Genomic DNA, 14,783 nt, shown 5'->3' on the forward strand with positions numbered 1-14,783 from the left:
GTGTTAATGAAATTGACAACTTCGTGCAATGTGAAATGCACTCAAAGGGGATTTTCAGTTCACAAAAAAAGAAAATGTCTTTTTAATCATTAGAGAAACAGATTCTTACATAGTTACTCGTGGATTATCGGATTTATCCAATCTCGATAGTTGAATTATAAATTTTAAAGTCCGAGCCGCCTGAAATCCACTGGTATCAATGTAAGAATCTATATATATCTTTATACAGTCAATAATTCTATATCCTATGTTAGAATAACAGGAGACATGGGTATTCCTGTTCATTGAGTAGACAGCAACCAAAAACACACAAAAATAAACTGCTGACACAGATATATGTCTTGCCAATATAACACAATCATGAACTTTGAACTAAATGGCATATGAATGATTATATACCATCTTTATAAAACCTTTGATTTGTACATCTTATTTTATACATCATTTAGTAAATTACACATATTACTAGCTATCAAAAAGACAAAAAAACATAGAACTTTTATCTAGAACAGGAAAAAAGGTAAAAAAATTAATTGGCAAAAATAACAGATTCAAGGTACTATGTCAGAGGATGTGTAAAGCAGGTGAAAAATACACCCATCATCAAATCTGCTTACATCATCCAATGGTGCCATCTGTTGGTTACATTATATTTTACTGCTTCAATGCTAATGAAGTATTCCTATTAAATAAGGATTACATAATAGTATTGCTTCCTGGTAAACCATTCAGAACAAACAAGTTCTGTCAAACTGAAAATCAATTTTGTAATTTAAAAGTTAAAAAACTTGTTACAAATTTTATCCACATATATTATGATCTAATGTTAATAATCTTTCCGATCAATTCAGCATAAAAAAATAAAAACACCATTATTTTGTATAGACAACTTCTATTCACAATATGTTTCTTGTATATATAGTTGATCATAAAACTTTTACTTATATAAAATGTTGGATAGTTTTTCTGTTGTAGAAATAACATTGCATGCATTTCATTTAAATATTGATGCATCTGGACATTGTACAAAAAAAAAGTTACTACCTTATCATGTGTAGTCATTGTTTATGTTTTCCAGAACCCTTTCTTGTTTGCTATCTGAACAAACAGGATCAAAGGGAAACAGTACAAGTTAAAAATAAAGCATTGTATATGTATATCGATAGATTCTAGTATACATAAGATACCCCTTCTGATACTGAAGTAACATCACAAATATCAAGTATCATTAAAGAAAAAAATAATAACTTCTTTTCAAATTCATCCATACAATTCAAATATTGTCCTAAAAAAAATATTCTTCTATCGAACTCAATTTTTTTAAGGTAAAATGTAAATGGGACCAAACATTTTGAAAACAGCATATAAACAACTTTGCAAGCATGACTTCTTTCATGCTATTTGATTAATGGAAATAATATGAAATTGGGAGATGCCTACAAAAAGTAAATTTCATTGACTGTTCATTAATTACTCAACATGCTTAATGTCCACTTATAGTAAGTAATAATATTGTGGGGGAACAAAATTGATGGTTATGTAGCATGTTCATAGTACGGTAAATCTAAAAATAATTAAACAGGAAAGGTTAAAAGTTGATATATCGAACAAAGCCACTCTGTGCTATTAATATCATTTCTTCTGATGAATGTACATTTTTGTAGTAACATCTGTCTTTTTAATAACCATGACAAAATTGGTCAAAATATAGACTTGAAATCAAAATTAATATACTGTAAAGTACAAAACATATCAGATTGTGGATTAGATATACTTGAGTATTGACTACAATTGGGGAAAAAAGGCCTAAAAATGTTCTTTTTCTCTAAGTTTGAATTTGAATGGCATATGAACAAAAGGATATAATTAAAAAAAGATGTTGTCTACTGAAAAAACATGATTGATTTTTATGATATATTTGAAAAGATCTCCTTGAAATATCAAAGCCAAAATCTTTTCTTTTTACATGATAGATAATTGAAGAATTTTCCAAACTCTACAGTTTGTATCAAATGTATGACATACATGGCCTATATGATGCCATGAGTCACAAATGAACCAACTTTTGGATTTCTATACTAAAAAATATCTCTTTTGTTGATCTATTTTGCTTATCATTGTTGCTGTTTTCAATTTTCTCTTTGCACTACATGTACTGAATTTTCCAAAAATGCAGAAAATACAGAAAATTAGAAGGCAATAACCTGTAAAGGAGACATCCAATGGTTTTTGCTATATTGGAATTTTTAAGGATATCTTTTGCTGTTTGCACAATCTTCCTTATTGTTATATGTTTAAGATACTTAAAAACATCAAAATACATAAATTAATTAAAAATTGTTATTTAAAGGCAATCACATCCTGATTTAAAAAGAAGTCATCACATTATCAGGGATTGAATTCATAAAATTTTGCTCAGTGTTTGGAGCACAAAAATCATGCTCGAAACATGAAATCCAGCATTTTGATTGGTTGATTTTGGAGTATGAGTACAAAAAACTGACTCAAAAGTTTTATGACCGCTAGGCCTGTTGTATTGGTCTTTTTAAAAGTTATATATTGCTGATGGGATAAAAGGCAAAAACCAGACAGTAGATACCCTAAAGATCATTCACCCCAAGTTTGGTTGAGATTGGTTCAGTAGTTAATTGACAGCATGACAAGCTAAGTAAGCTTTCAATTTATTAATTTAAATAAAAATGAGACTGAAACAAAGAATGTCGCTACTGCTTTGGAACACTATTTTGCTGGGGAAATCTTTTGTCCGTCTGCTGATCAAGGTTTGGAATCAGTACTTCATCAACTTGATACGATAGCTGACATGGCAGAATATTGGTTTCTTGAGATTCTGTTATGAATACACATTAATAATGACAATAGAGTTTGAACAATAAAGCCATGAAAAAATTATTAGTTGGGGGAGGAAAAAACACTCTTGACCTTTGGTCAATACGACTTTATTCGATTACAAGCAAAGAGAAATGTTTCTCTATCTAATTAAGTGAAACACATTTCCTCTTGGCCTTTATATGGCAAAGTTAATAAATGATACAGCTAGTGACCGTCTGATTAATGGATGTATATAAATGTAGATAAACAATGTTTGTTTGAATAAACTGGATTAAAGCCAGATAAATAAAAACAAAAAGACATTTTTTGTTAATCAATTGGTAAGGAACGGTAAATTACTTTTTTTAGTATTAATTTATAAAGGTCAAATCAATTGAAAGAAACCTAAACAGTACGAACAACTGTAAATGTCATCATACGTACGATCAACATTAACGTCACAGCATATTCTTCTCAAACTTTAAATCTAGTTTTCTTTAGGTTGTTAATGTAAAAATGATGTATTTTTAAGGAGAGAGTGATTTCAAACTGAGTCTTAACTTTCAAAAACAATCATTAGAATAATTACAAAGTCATTTTACAATAGTTATTATAAAATCTTACATTAAATATCAGTGATAAGGGGATTTCGAATATTTTATTAAAAGAGATGGCTTACTGTCAAGAGATATTGACTAATGCTATAAATCACAATTATAAATAAGTTGAAATTATATGGAATTTCTACTCTAAAGGTGAAAAAAATCTTAATTCTGTAGAATCTGACAATTACATTAAGCAAGGTAAAAAAAATATATATATATATATATATATATTGCTCATTTTTGTGTCTGCTTCCTGATCCAAGAATTAAAATGTTCAGACAGTTTCAAATTTTCTAAAGGCTTGTATGCATATATTGGCAAAACCAGAAGAAATCAAATATAAACAAAAATACAAGTCCTCCTCAATCCACAAATTGGTACCAATGAAAAAAAAAAAGATTCCACAGTATAATGTTTTGACCTCATCTGAAATTCTGATCTAAATATCTTATATGTGTTAGGCTAATTGGTTAACCTAGTTTACCATGATCTACTTTTCCAAGGTCTTTGAAGTAGCAATTGAAGAAAAGATTTTGCACCATGTCAATGAAGTTCTTATGATCTGTTATCACTTAGTTAAAAGCCCAAATTGAAAGAATAAATGCTTGCCTTTTTAGCTATTTTGAATCGAGCGTAAATAATAAGTAAATAAATGGGAAAAGTGTCCCAGGACACAGATGATGTCCCTGCTTGCATATCATTAAAACTTATAAATTAAAATTACTGAAGAATGGTAAAAGTGACCCTACCCAAATGTGTACTTCACTGATCTGAGGTTTGTGGTGATAAGTATTGTGTATAAGTTTCATTACGGTACATTTGGTTGAGGTAAACTAAAGTTAGAGAAGGTAAGAGAAACTAGAGGCTCTAAAGAGCCTGTGTCGCTCACCTTAGTCTATGTGAATATTCAACAAAGGACACCGATGGATTCATGACAAAATTGTATTTTGGTGATGGTGATGTGTTTGTAGATCTTACTTTACTGAACATTCTTGCTGCTTACAATTATCTCTATCTATAATGATTGGCCCAGTAGTTTCAGTGGAAAATGTTAGTACAAATTTTATGAAAATTGTTTAAAATTGACTATTAAGGGCTTAGGGGGTCAATTGACCATTTTGGTCCTGTTGACTTATTAGTAAATCTTACTTTGCTGAACATTTTTGCGGTGTACAGTTTATCTCTATCTATAATAATATTCAAGATAATAACCAAAAACAGCAAAATTTCCTTAAAATTACCTATTCAGGGGCAGCAACCCAACAATCAGTTGTCCAATTTATCTGAAAATTTCAGGGCGGATAGATCTTGACCTGATTATCACCAATTTTACCCCATGTCAGATTTGCTCTAAATGCTTTGGTTATTGAGTTTTAAATAATGAATTTTTAAACTAGATACACTAATGATGATTGTGGCCAAGTTTGGTTTAATTTGGCCCAGTAGTTTCAGAGGAGAAGATTTTTGTAAAAGTTAAAGACGACAGACGACGGACGCCAAGTGATGAGAAAAGCTCACCTGGCCCAAAGGGATCTCAGCTTACCCTTCCGGAGCATCTGAGATCACCCCTAGTTTTTGGTGGGATTCGTGTTGCTTTAAGTCTTTAGTTTTCTATGTTGTGTCTTCTGTATTATTAATTATTGTCTGTTTGTCTTTTTATTCTTAGCCATTGCGTTGTCAGTTTATTTTCGATATACAAGTTTGACTGTCCCTCTAGTATCTCTCGTCCCTCTTTTATTGCATCATTTTCTTGATTTGTTACAAATCTTTAAGTGTATTCAAATTATCTGAATATGCAGGAATTGGAAAGTTGTTTTTACCGATGAAGATAAATTTTCAAAATTGATTAGCATTTGTATAACATGTCCATTCAATTAACTTCTCGGAAATTGAAGTTTCGGCTATTCTATCTAGGAAGCCAAATGCACGTATGAATAATTCAAGAATATCCATGTTGCAATGAAACCAGAAAATGATATAATTATATAACAGGTTATAAAAAATATTTTTTTCTGTATTTTCTTCTGTATATTATTACTGAGATAGTCTTCTATATACTTTAAAAAAACGATTTAGTTATCTAATTACATGAAGAAATTCAAAGAAAATTAAGAACCTTTTCTTCATTGTACAGATTTGAGTATCTTATATTTCTTTTCAAAGTGGGTACTAAATGCAAAAGAAAAACTTTCATATCGGTATACCCATTAACTTGGTTTTAGGAAGTAGTTTTAGTAGGTTAACTTATTCTACCGTAGGATACGATTACATAACATCATTAGTCTAGTTACAATTTTGCGTGGGTGTGTGTGTCAGTCAATTTGCATCTCAGTCAGAAAGATGCCTTTGAAATCACTGTACAAAATACTGACAAAAAACAAAGTTTGTATTAAATTTCAGTGTTATTCAAACAAAATTCAATTTTGCTACATAAAATGACAATAAAAGTAAAATCAAATGCATGTCTTATTTCTATATACTCTTTGATTTATTGATACAAGGCTTGAAAGTTGTTGCATCAAAGTCTAATGATAGCTGTTGCATGAAATGAAAAAGCATTACCGTAAGTGAAACGCAGTACGCCTACAAATTTGTGTAATATCAATTTGGCTCCACAATTCCTAGAGAGCATGCAGTTATCTTGAGACCAGATATAAAGGCTTATCTTTTATTTGAGCTTGAAGCATGATGCCATATAAGTTGAGCTAGAGACCTGAAACATTGCTCTAAGGAGCCCAGAGCGGCAGAGTCCATCATGTGGTGTCTGGAGCTAAATGATAAAATTATGATGGCGCTTGTATAATTCCCAAACAAACCTATTGAATAATATTATAATTACACAAACCATTATCTCTTTTATGATTTTATCACATGGTTTTTCCTTAGAACACTGTTTAAAAGAAAATTATGTAGTGATTCCCAACTCCCCCACTTTTTTTTTTTTTTAAATTATTGGTTTATATAATTAATTGTAAAGATTATAGAGAACATGATATTGTCATTTACTTCTACTATTCTTTATTTTGCAAATGTATGTTTTATAATTTTTGACGTATAGGCCTGTTTGAAACTGCTACAGCTAGTACCAATGATAAAAAATTGCTCAAAATATTTATACTGTGTCCAAACTTGGCAGACAGGATCTGTTAATGCTCTGATTTTCTGTCAACCCTCCTATATAGGTCACTTGTATTAAGCCAAAATCTGTCTAGTCAGGTCAACCTATTCTTGTTCCAATGTAATAATGGCTTCACATCTTGAACCCATTCAAAGGTTTTCTCTGGTCCTGTGGGTGACCTTTCTAGACAAGTTTGCATATAAACATTCTGATGAGAAGAGGATTTTTTTTGGTATCCTCAAATTTTGTAGTAATGAACATACTTTCAAATTTATTTATTTTTAAATTTTATTGGTTGACATACAGTGACCTATAGTTGTTAATATTTGTGTCATTTTGGTCTTTTGTGGATAGTTGTCTCATTGGCAATCATACCATATCTTCTTTTTTACATAATCATAATTACAACAGAAAATAAAATGGAGCATTGTCAAATACTTTGTAAACAAAGTGTGGACACATATCTGTATCTTATTCAAATTTCACATAAAAAATGTTTAAAGCAGTTACAAAGTACTAATCAAATCAGAAAATATAACATACAATATGGTGTGGTAATTCATGGAGAGAAAAACAGAGTGTCTGCCTTTATATATTAGGCAAAATGCTAGTTTGAATTTAAAAAATACATAAAGATAAAAATGAAATTTCTAAAAATGAAAAAAAAATATAATAAAACAAATTGATGTGCTAAATACAGAAGCAAAAAACAAATGTAAGAATACAGAATAATGTGATCAAAATCAACAAAATTCACAACATATCAATAAAAGGCTGGTTGCTTTTTTCTATATTTTCAGATTACCACGACTATAAGTTCTTATATTAATAGTACTTTGGAAATCAGCATTTATGGATTCTAGAGAATAAAATCTATCAGAAATCGATATCTGCTGCCATTATTTGACTAACGTTACCTACACTCAACAATTAGGCACTTCATGTCCTCTATAGTAAATCTCAGAATTTTATTTTTATTTTAAAGTCACAAGCAAGAATTATTTGATGGTGATCTTCATTCACTGCTTATGAAGGAGTATAAAACTTTCTAAACATTCTTACATTGTTTTTTGCTTCTAAACATTTTGACCATTTTCATCTTACTCAATAAAACCTTTGCTTATTAAATACTGAACATAGTTTGTGATACATAAACAAAACCAGTCATTGTTCATATATTTCAGAAAGCTAGGTCACAGATACATCAAACTTCGCAAATATGCCTTGAATAACCAGCATGGAAAAAAAGAAGTTCATGTGGAATGACCATGGTATGAACTACTGAAAATGGTATTTACATCAATGAGATAGAAGTTCATGTGGAATGACCATGGTATGAACTACTGAAGATGGCATTTACATCAATGAGATAGAAGTTCATGTGGAATGACCATGGTATGAACTACTGAAGATGGCATTTACATCAATGAGATAGAAGTTCATGTGGAATGACCATGGTATGAACTACTGAAGATGGCATTTACATCAATGAGATAGAAGTTCATGTGGAATGACCATGGTATGAACTACTGAAGATGGCATTTACATCAATGAGACAGAAACCATAACAACATAAACAAAATCTAAATACATGACTGGTTAAATACATATACTGTATTCAACAGGAGACAAGTGTCTGAAGAATATTACAACCTCTTTATTTTTCTGAGTCTACATTTCTTTAATGGCCTCAAAAAATGAATCTGATTCAGCCTGAATGCCATAGTTCAAAAATCAAATTACTACATAAGTATAGAAAGTTTGGTAATGAACTTTTAGTCTGGAAAAAAAAGTAAATGAGCAAAATGGGTTTTCAGGTAACCCCTTAAAAAGAACCTCTCACTGAAACTAAAACCCAAACAAAATAATAAATTTACCATAATGTGTTTCTTGGGTTTATATTTACTCTTTCACCAACAAATTGATATTTAAAAACATACGGAAGGTCAAACAAGATATTCTGTTTTAACATTAATCCATTCTTATAAAACCAGCTGAAGAATACTATTTGCTGGTAATATTAGTGAAAGAAAAAAATCTCAGACCTGAGAAAAACAACAGGAAAGTCAATATATTTCATATAAACTATTGATGAGACATAATTAACACGTTCTGTGGTATAGACAGGCTGTTATTTTGAAGGCTGCAATAGTAAACAACTTATAGCATGTTTATTATATCTTGCATTGTATACACTTGTCTATTCATTTGAAATATCACAACTGATGCTCTATAACTATTCTTTCAATTTAATCCTGAACTTATTACAAATTTAATTTAATTTTCGTCTACCAACCCCTACCCTTCACCTGCATAGCAAACCAGCCAATTACTACTACTGAGAGAGAGAGAAAGAGAGTGCACTAAGTCCATGCAGTTCTTACCGATAGTGTTTTGGAAAGATCCTTTATTGAAGCATGAAATTAGGTACATGGTATATATAAATGTGACAAATTATCATTTTTATATATTTGATCAATAGTTACACCTAGTAATTTCAGGTCTACAAGTGCTTCAATTTTCCAAGCTAATGAGTTCACTTTCTCATTTTATTCTGCACTTTTTTATTTTTTAAAGGTCATTTACCGAACGTTCTTGCAGAGAATTGTTATTTTCATATATCACTTCAAACCCAAGTTGAATAGAATTTTCTAATTACTTTAATAAAGTAGACATTTATGCACTGGCATCAATGCATTCATTAATCAAAATATAGACAAATGTTATACCAGCAATAACCTTACAATACTTGTAAAATTGTAGAGTATAAATGAATATTATCTTGAGCTATGATCTAAACAATTGTTAGGTATTGAAATCAAAATTGTTCAGATGAAACATAAAATTGAGAATGGAAATGGGGAATGTGTCAAAGAGACAACAACCCGACCAAATAAAAAAAACAACAGCAGAAGGTCACCAACAGGTCTTCAATGTAGCGAGAAATTCCCCGCACCCAGAGGCGTCCTTTAGCTGGCCCCTAAACAAATATAAACTAGTTCAGTGATAATGAACGCCATACTAATTTCCAAATTGTACACAAGAAACTAAAAATAAAATAATACAAGACTAACAAAGGCCAGAGTTTACTTCTGTGGACTCAACCTGATTTCCATCTGAGCAGGTATAGGTTTGACGCCTGAAATTTGTAAACAAAAACTTAAAATTGAATTGGAACCTTGCAAGATTAGTTAAGACTTGGAAACAAAACACCCCAAAACATGCAAAAATATAGTCTAAGGGCAAGCAGGTCTAAAATATTGGGCAACGTTTGAATGTATCAACTAAAATTTTGAGCTATTCTGCATAGCAAAAGACAATACAAGTATAACTATAATGTGTACTTACTTTGGAGAAGGCATCATGGTTGGAGGGGGAGGTGACGTGTCATCAACTCTCGAGCTCTTGTAGGCAGCAGCATCTTCACTGGATATGTAAGTAATACTAAGAGAAAGAAAAAAATAAGATATTTTATATTTATTAAACAGCAGCATCTTCACTGGATATGTTATGTAGGTAAAACTGAGTCTGAGTGAGAGAAAAAAATAAGATATTTTTTATTTATTAAACAGCAGCATTTTAACTGGATATCTAGGTAATACTGAGAGAGAGAGAAAAAAATACAAATTATATTTTATCTAACACTATTTTCAGCACTTGGGTTTGTCATGGGGTCAGTTTTTATACTATGGGAAAACTGGAATACTTAAGAGAGCAAAATAAAGCTGAGACAACAGAAACCAATTTCGGTATGTACCGACTTATGGATGTACAGATGGACAAGGGTAAAACTTAATTCCCCCTCCGCTGAGAGGTCAAAATAAAAAGTCATCATAGAACTAAACAGTTAAAATTCCTTAAAACAAGAAATTTGTAACATTTTGATATACTCAGTGGCAGATCCAGGGGGGGGGTTCTGGGGGTTGGAACCCCCCCTTATTTTGGCCGCTCAAGGCATTTGAATGGGGACATATATTTGGAACCCCCCCTTTGTCCTGGGTTGGGAACCCCCCCTTTTTAAAACGACTGGATCCGCCCCTGCTACTAGGGTAATAGTGACCTTTTTATATTGGCTGTAGTCTAAGTATCCATTAAAGGATTATATTTAATATCATTGCTTCAATTTGCCATGTACTTTTAATTTTAAATTTACCATACATTTGAGATAAGAGTTGACATTAGATTGAGCATTAGATAGCACAATTTGTGATGTTTCAGACAATAAATCAGGTTGCTAATTGCTTAATGCAAGAATCTTCTTTGGTTCATAACAAAAGATCCTTGAAAATTGTATATATATTGTTACTATTACTGTACAATATATTCTATACAAGGTTTATTACTTGTTCATTTGTTTTCATCAACAACACAATTACAAATTGATCAGAAACGTAAAAGTGCATTTTATTACAATCAAAGTCAAAATTTTCATTAAATAGAATGAACTTTTCCTCATGAAATAGTTAAAAGTTTCAGATGAATGTACTACATTGGCTTTTAGACTTTTACAAGAGGTTTATCACTGGGAAGTGGTGTATGTTGTTTATTTTTTATTTTTTTAAATGTTTTTGATCAACAACAGGATTATTAGAATCCTAAAAGTGCATCTTCTCATCATAACTGACACTGTGGTAAAAAAATAATCATAATTTTCGTTACATGGAAAAGCTTTGCATTATTAAATAATTAAGTTCCAGATCAATGTCTTCCATTGGCTCTTAACAACAACAATGAAACTGCTATGAGAGGTTTATGTCTTGGAAGTTTATTTTTCTAAAAAAATCTTTGTTTTGATCAACAATATGATTATCAAAATTCTAAAAGTGCATCTTCTCATCAAAACTATGGGGGAAAAAAAATAAGTCATAATTTTCGTTAAATGGAATGAGCTTTGCATTTTAAAGTAGTTACAAGTTTCCGATCAATGTATTCCATTGGCTGTTACTTAGAACAGCAACGAGACCGCTATGAGAGGTTTATGACTAGAAGTTTATTTTTCTAAAAGAATCTTTGTTTTGTTCAACAACACAATTATTGGAATCGTAAAAGTGCATCTTCTCATCAAAAGTATGGATAAACAAGAAAAAATGCCATAATTTTTGTTAAACGGAATTAATTTTCATGTCAAATAGTTGAAGTTTTCGAAACAATGTTTTTGATTGGTCGATTATGAGAACAATGAGACGTTAAGAGGATTGTTACCTGAACCAAGCGACTTTCTATCTGATAGTCTAAAAGCTTTTCATTTAGAGCGTGTAATACAGAAAAAATCAATACAACAAACCCACAGCCGAACAAATGATACAGAATAAACCATATTGTCTCTTTAATTTTCTTTTGTTTATTGCCTGTATTTCCTTTAATATTATTTTGTATACTGGCATTGTTGTCCTAAAATTTATGACTACTACAAGTTCGGGCAATTCTATTACCATTTAATGCTAAGAAGAAATTGAGGTAGTCAATTATTTGCATTCAATGTCATATATTGGTAGAAGTTTGCCCTTAAATAACAAGGCTGTTCCATAGGCCTTCACGATAAGTTAACAAGAACCCAAAGTATTGATTTTGTCTTCGAGATCCAACACAAATGTCTTTGAGTAAAATGATCCAATCACTGACTTTTGTTTTTCGTGTGAGTGACTGCATTTAATCTATAGATCACTATTTCTTTTATGTATTGGGAAGTAAATCTTTGTACAATTCCATAAACTTCGAAAAATAATTCTGTAATTATTCATTGGCTCTGTCTAGTCGGAAGAAAAATACAATTTCTGCTGGACTGAGCGGAGCTAAAACATTATCCTTTATATGTGACAGTTTGTTGATATGAATGTCTGTTGACTCTGATGTGCTGACCTTTTCCTAAAATATAATCCCTCATATGTGTCAGACAGTCTTTTACATATAGATATCTATATATATCTGTTGACCAATAGCTTAATAGATAAATCAATGTTAAAACATGGTCTTGTAGATAAACTAGAGGCTCTAATGTCCCAAGATCTTTTGTTATACTTGTAAAATTGTAAACTCAAAGAATGGATCTCATATAAGAATTTTAGTTTACACAGGCATCACAATATAAATTGAATAATTCTTATAAATAATAAATGCAGGTTAAGGTAAGTAACATAAATTGTTCTCAAATTAAATTATATGTGGGGGATGGGGGTTTCAGAGGTCATATGTATTACTGGACACTATTTTCAACAGACTTACTTTACGTTAAAAAAGGGTGTTGAATAATAGAAGACCAAGTCCCACAATTCTACTTGATTGGGCTATCATAAAGTAAATCGAAAAAAGAAGATATGGCATGATTGCTAATGAGACACCTATCTATGACAGGGTCAAGTGAAGTTAAAAACTTAGTTTGATAAACAAGAATATGTCCATAGTACACATATCCACTCGCTCGCTCTTTCTTTTCTTTATTCAGTGGATCATGAAAGGGATGTTAAAACTCTACTTTGGCATTAAAATAAGGAAAATCATATCATAGGGAACATGTGTACTAAGTTTCAAGTTGGTCGGACTTCAATCTAATAAAATACAACCTTGAACGAAAAACTTATCAGAAACTGACCAGATGAAGGAATGGACAAAAGGATGAAAGAACAGGCGCACAGACTGGAAAACATAATAACCCCGATTTTGTTTTTTGAATAAATAAAAGTTTTCATATAATTTACATTAAAATCCATAGAGAAATATAAACATGACAGGTCTTCTTTGACAGAAGGACATAAATATATATATTGGTGGACAACTAATCATGAATTTTCAAATTGACTTAGAATATTATAGGGTTATTGCTTGAATATTGGGGAATATTGTCCTGAGTAGAATCTTATATTGCACGAGCTTGCGAGTGCAATATATGTTCTACGAGGGACAATATTCCCCAATATTCATGCAATTACCCTTTTATTGTATAGCAATATAATATTTGAAAGTAGAAATTGGTTTAAACTAAGATTTTGTCATTGATGACGTCATGTGTTTTAAAAATTTATTGCAATATTGCAATTTTCGAAATTATTGCACACTAACTTTTGGTTACTTTCTGTGGGAAATATTATATTGCTATACAATAATGTAAATTATTGGATTTATCGAATTGCACTAATTTTCGAACTTGACTGACATATTAGTAATGTAAATCTTTCGTATAAGGTTAATTGATATCCTTAATGAAATATAAACACAAGAGTGCTTACAATATTGGATATATATTGATGAAACATCATCTTGTCTGCTTCATGTCAATGGCTAATCTAAGTTCATATAAAAAGCAAAACAAACAAAAATATTTCTCACCCAGTGGCAAATCTAGGACTGGGTGGGTGGTGGCTCCTTGTGTACTCCCCCCCCCCCCCCCCCCCATTTCTTTTAACCATCCGAATTGGAACCCCCACTTTGGAAAAGTATCTTCCAACATTTTTTTTAAGACAAAATAGTTTAAGCCACTTTCTAAATGACACAATGACCTGATTTGGTTTCTATCACAATTAATACAATATCACACTAACAGAAATCTATACACTTAATGATCATAAACAAGACATAATTAATACAATATCACACTAACAGAAATCTATACACTTAATGATTATAAACAAGACAAACATTTCACCGCCTGATACATCATAATGAAAACCCAAGGGCAGGCATAATTTCCTCCGTCTCTCATTGTAAATGGGATATATGTCTCCGTCTTCATGTCAATAACGTACTTATATAACCTCTTGTATTAATGACAGAATAACACTCCATATAAACACTACTTACTCGGGAAATAATAACATTTCTTCTAAACAACTCTCTGTCACACAAATGATAGATATAATATATCTAATGTTAGATTTCAGAATTATCTAAGGGGATTAAGATATTTTTCTGGATTCTTGAATTTAATATTTGAAATTGAAGATATGATAGTACTTATTAACCTAACCTTAAACAAAAATTTCTTATGTTTGATTTCAGATTTTTTAAGGGGATTAAGACATTTTCTGGATTCTTGGATTTACTATTTCAAATAGTTCATTTTCATAGTAAAAACGTTGGAATCTTGAATTTATATTTTTTCTACAAGTTATCTTCTAAGTGGTAGGACATCCTGGTACTGGGTCAAGCAAGAGCAACATTTATATAAATAAGTAAATTCAAGATTTTAATCAGTGCTATTTTCAGGGAAATTTAACTGTTCAAATGCTCTCTATGCA

The 14,783-nt window shown here is 30.8% G+C and overlaps 1 protein-coding gene across 4 annotated transcripts in view; it reads right to left on the minus strand.

The window, feature by feature from the left end:
• Positions 1-14,783, minus strand: part of LOC134700386 (multiple PDZ domain protein-like) — a 157,490-nt gene that overhangs the window by 59,907 nt on the left and 82,800 nt on the right. For 3 of the 4 annotated variants that reach the window (XM_063561770.1, XM_063561769.1, XM_063561772.1), the window contains 2 exons: positions 9,901-9,996; positions 8,937-8,957 (listed from right to left, as the gene is read on the minus strand). In XM_063561770.1, the coding sequence (XP_063417840.1) occupies positions 8,937-8,957; positions 9,901-9,996 (117 nt within the window). The remainder of the gene's footprint in view (positions 1-8,936; positions 8,958-9,900; positions 9,997-14,783) is intronic. The other variant, XM_063561771.1, reaches the window with a different exon arrangement.

This window comes from Mytilus trossulus, unplaced genomic scaffold (genome assembly GCF_036588685.1).
Source record: "Mytilus trossulus isolate FHL-02 unplaced genomic scaffold, PNRI_Mtr1.1.1.hap1 h1tg000138l__unscaffolded, whole genome shotgun sequence".
NCBI lineage: Eukaryota > Metazoa > Mollusca > Bivalvia > Mytilida > Mytilidae > Mytilus > Mytilus trossulus.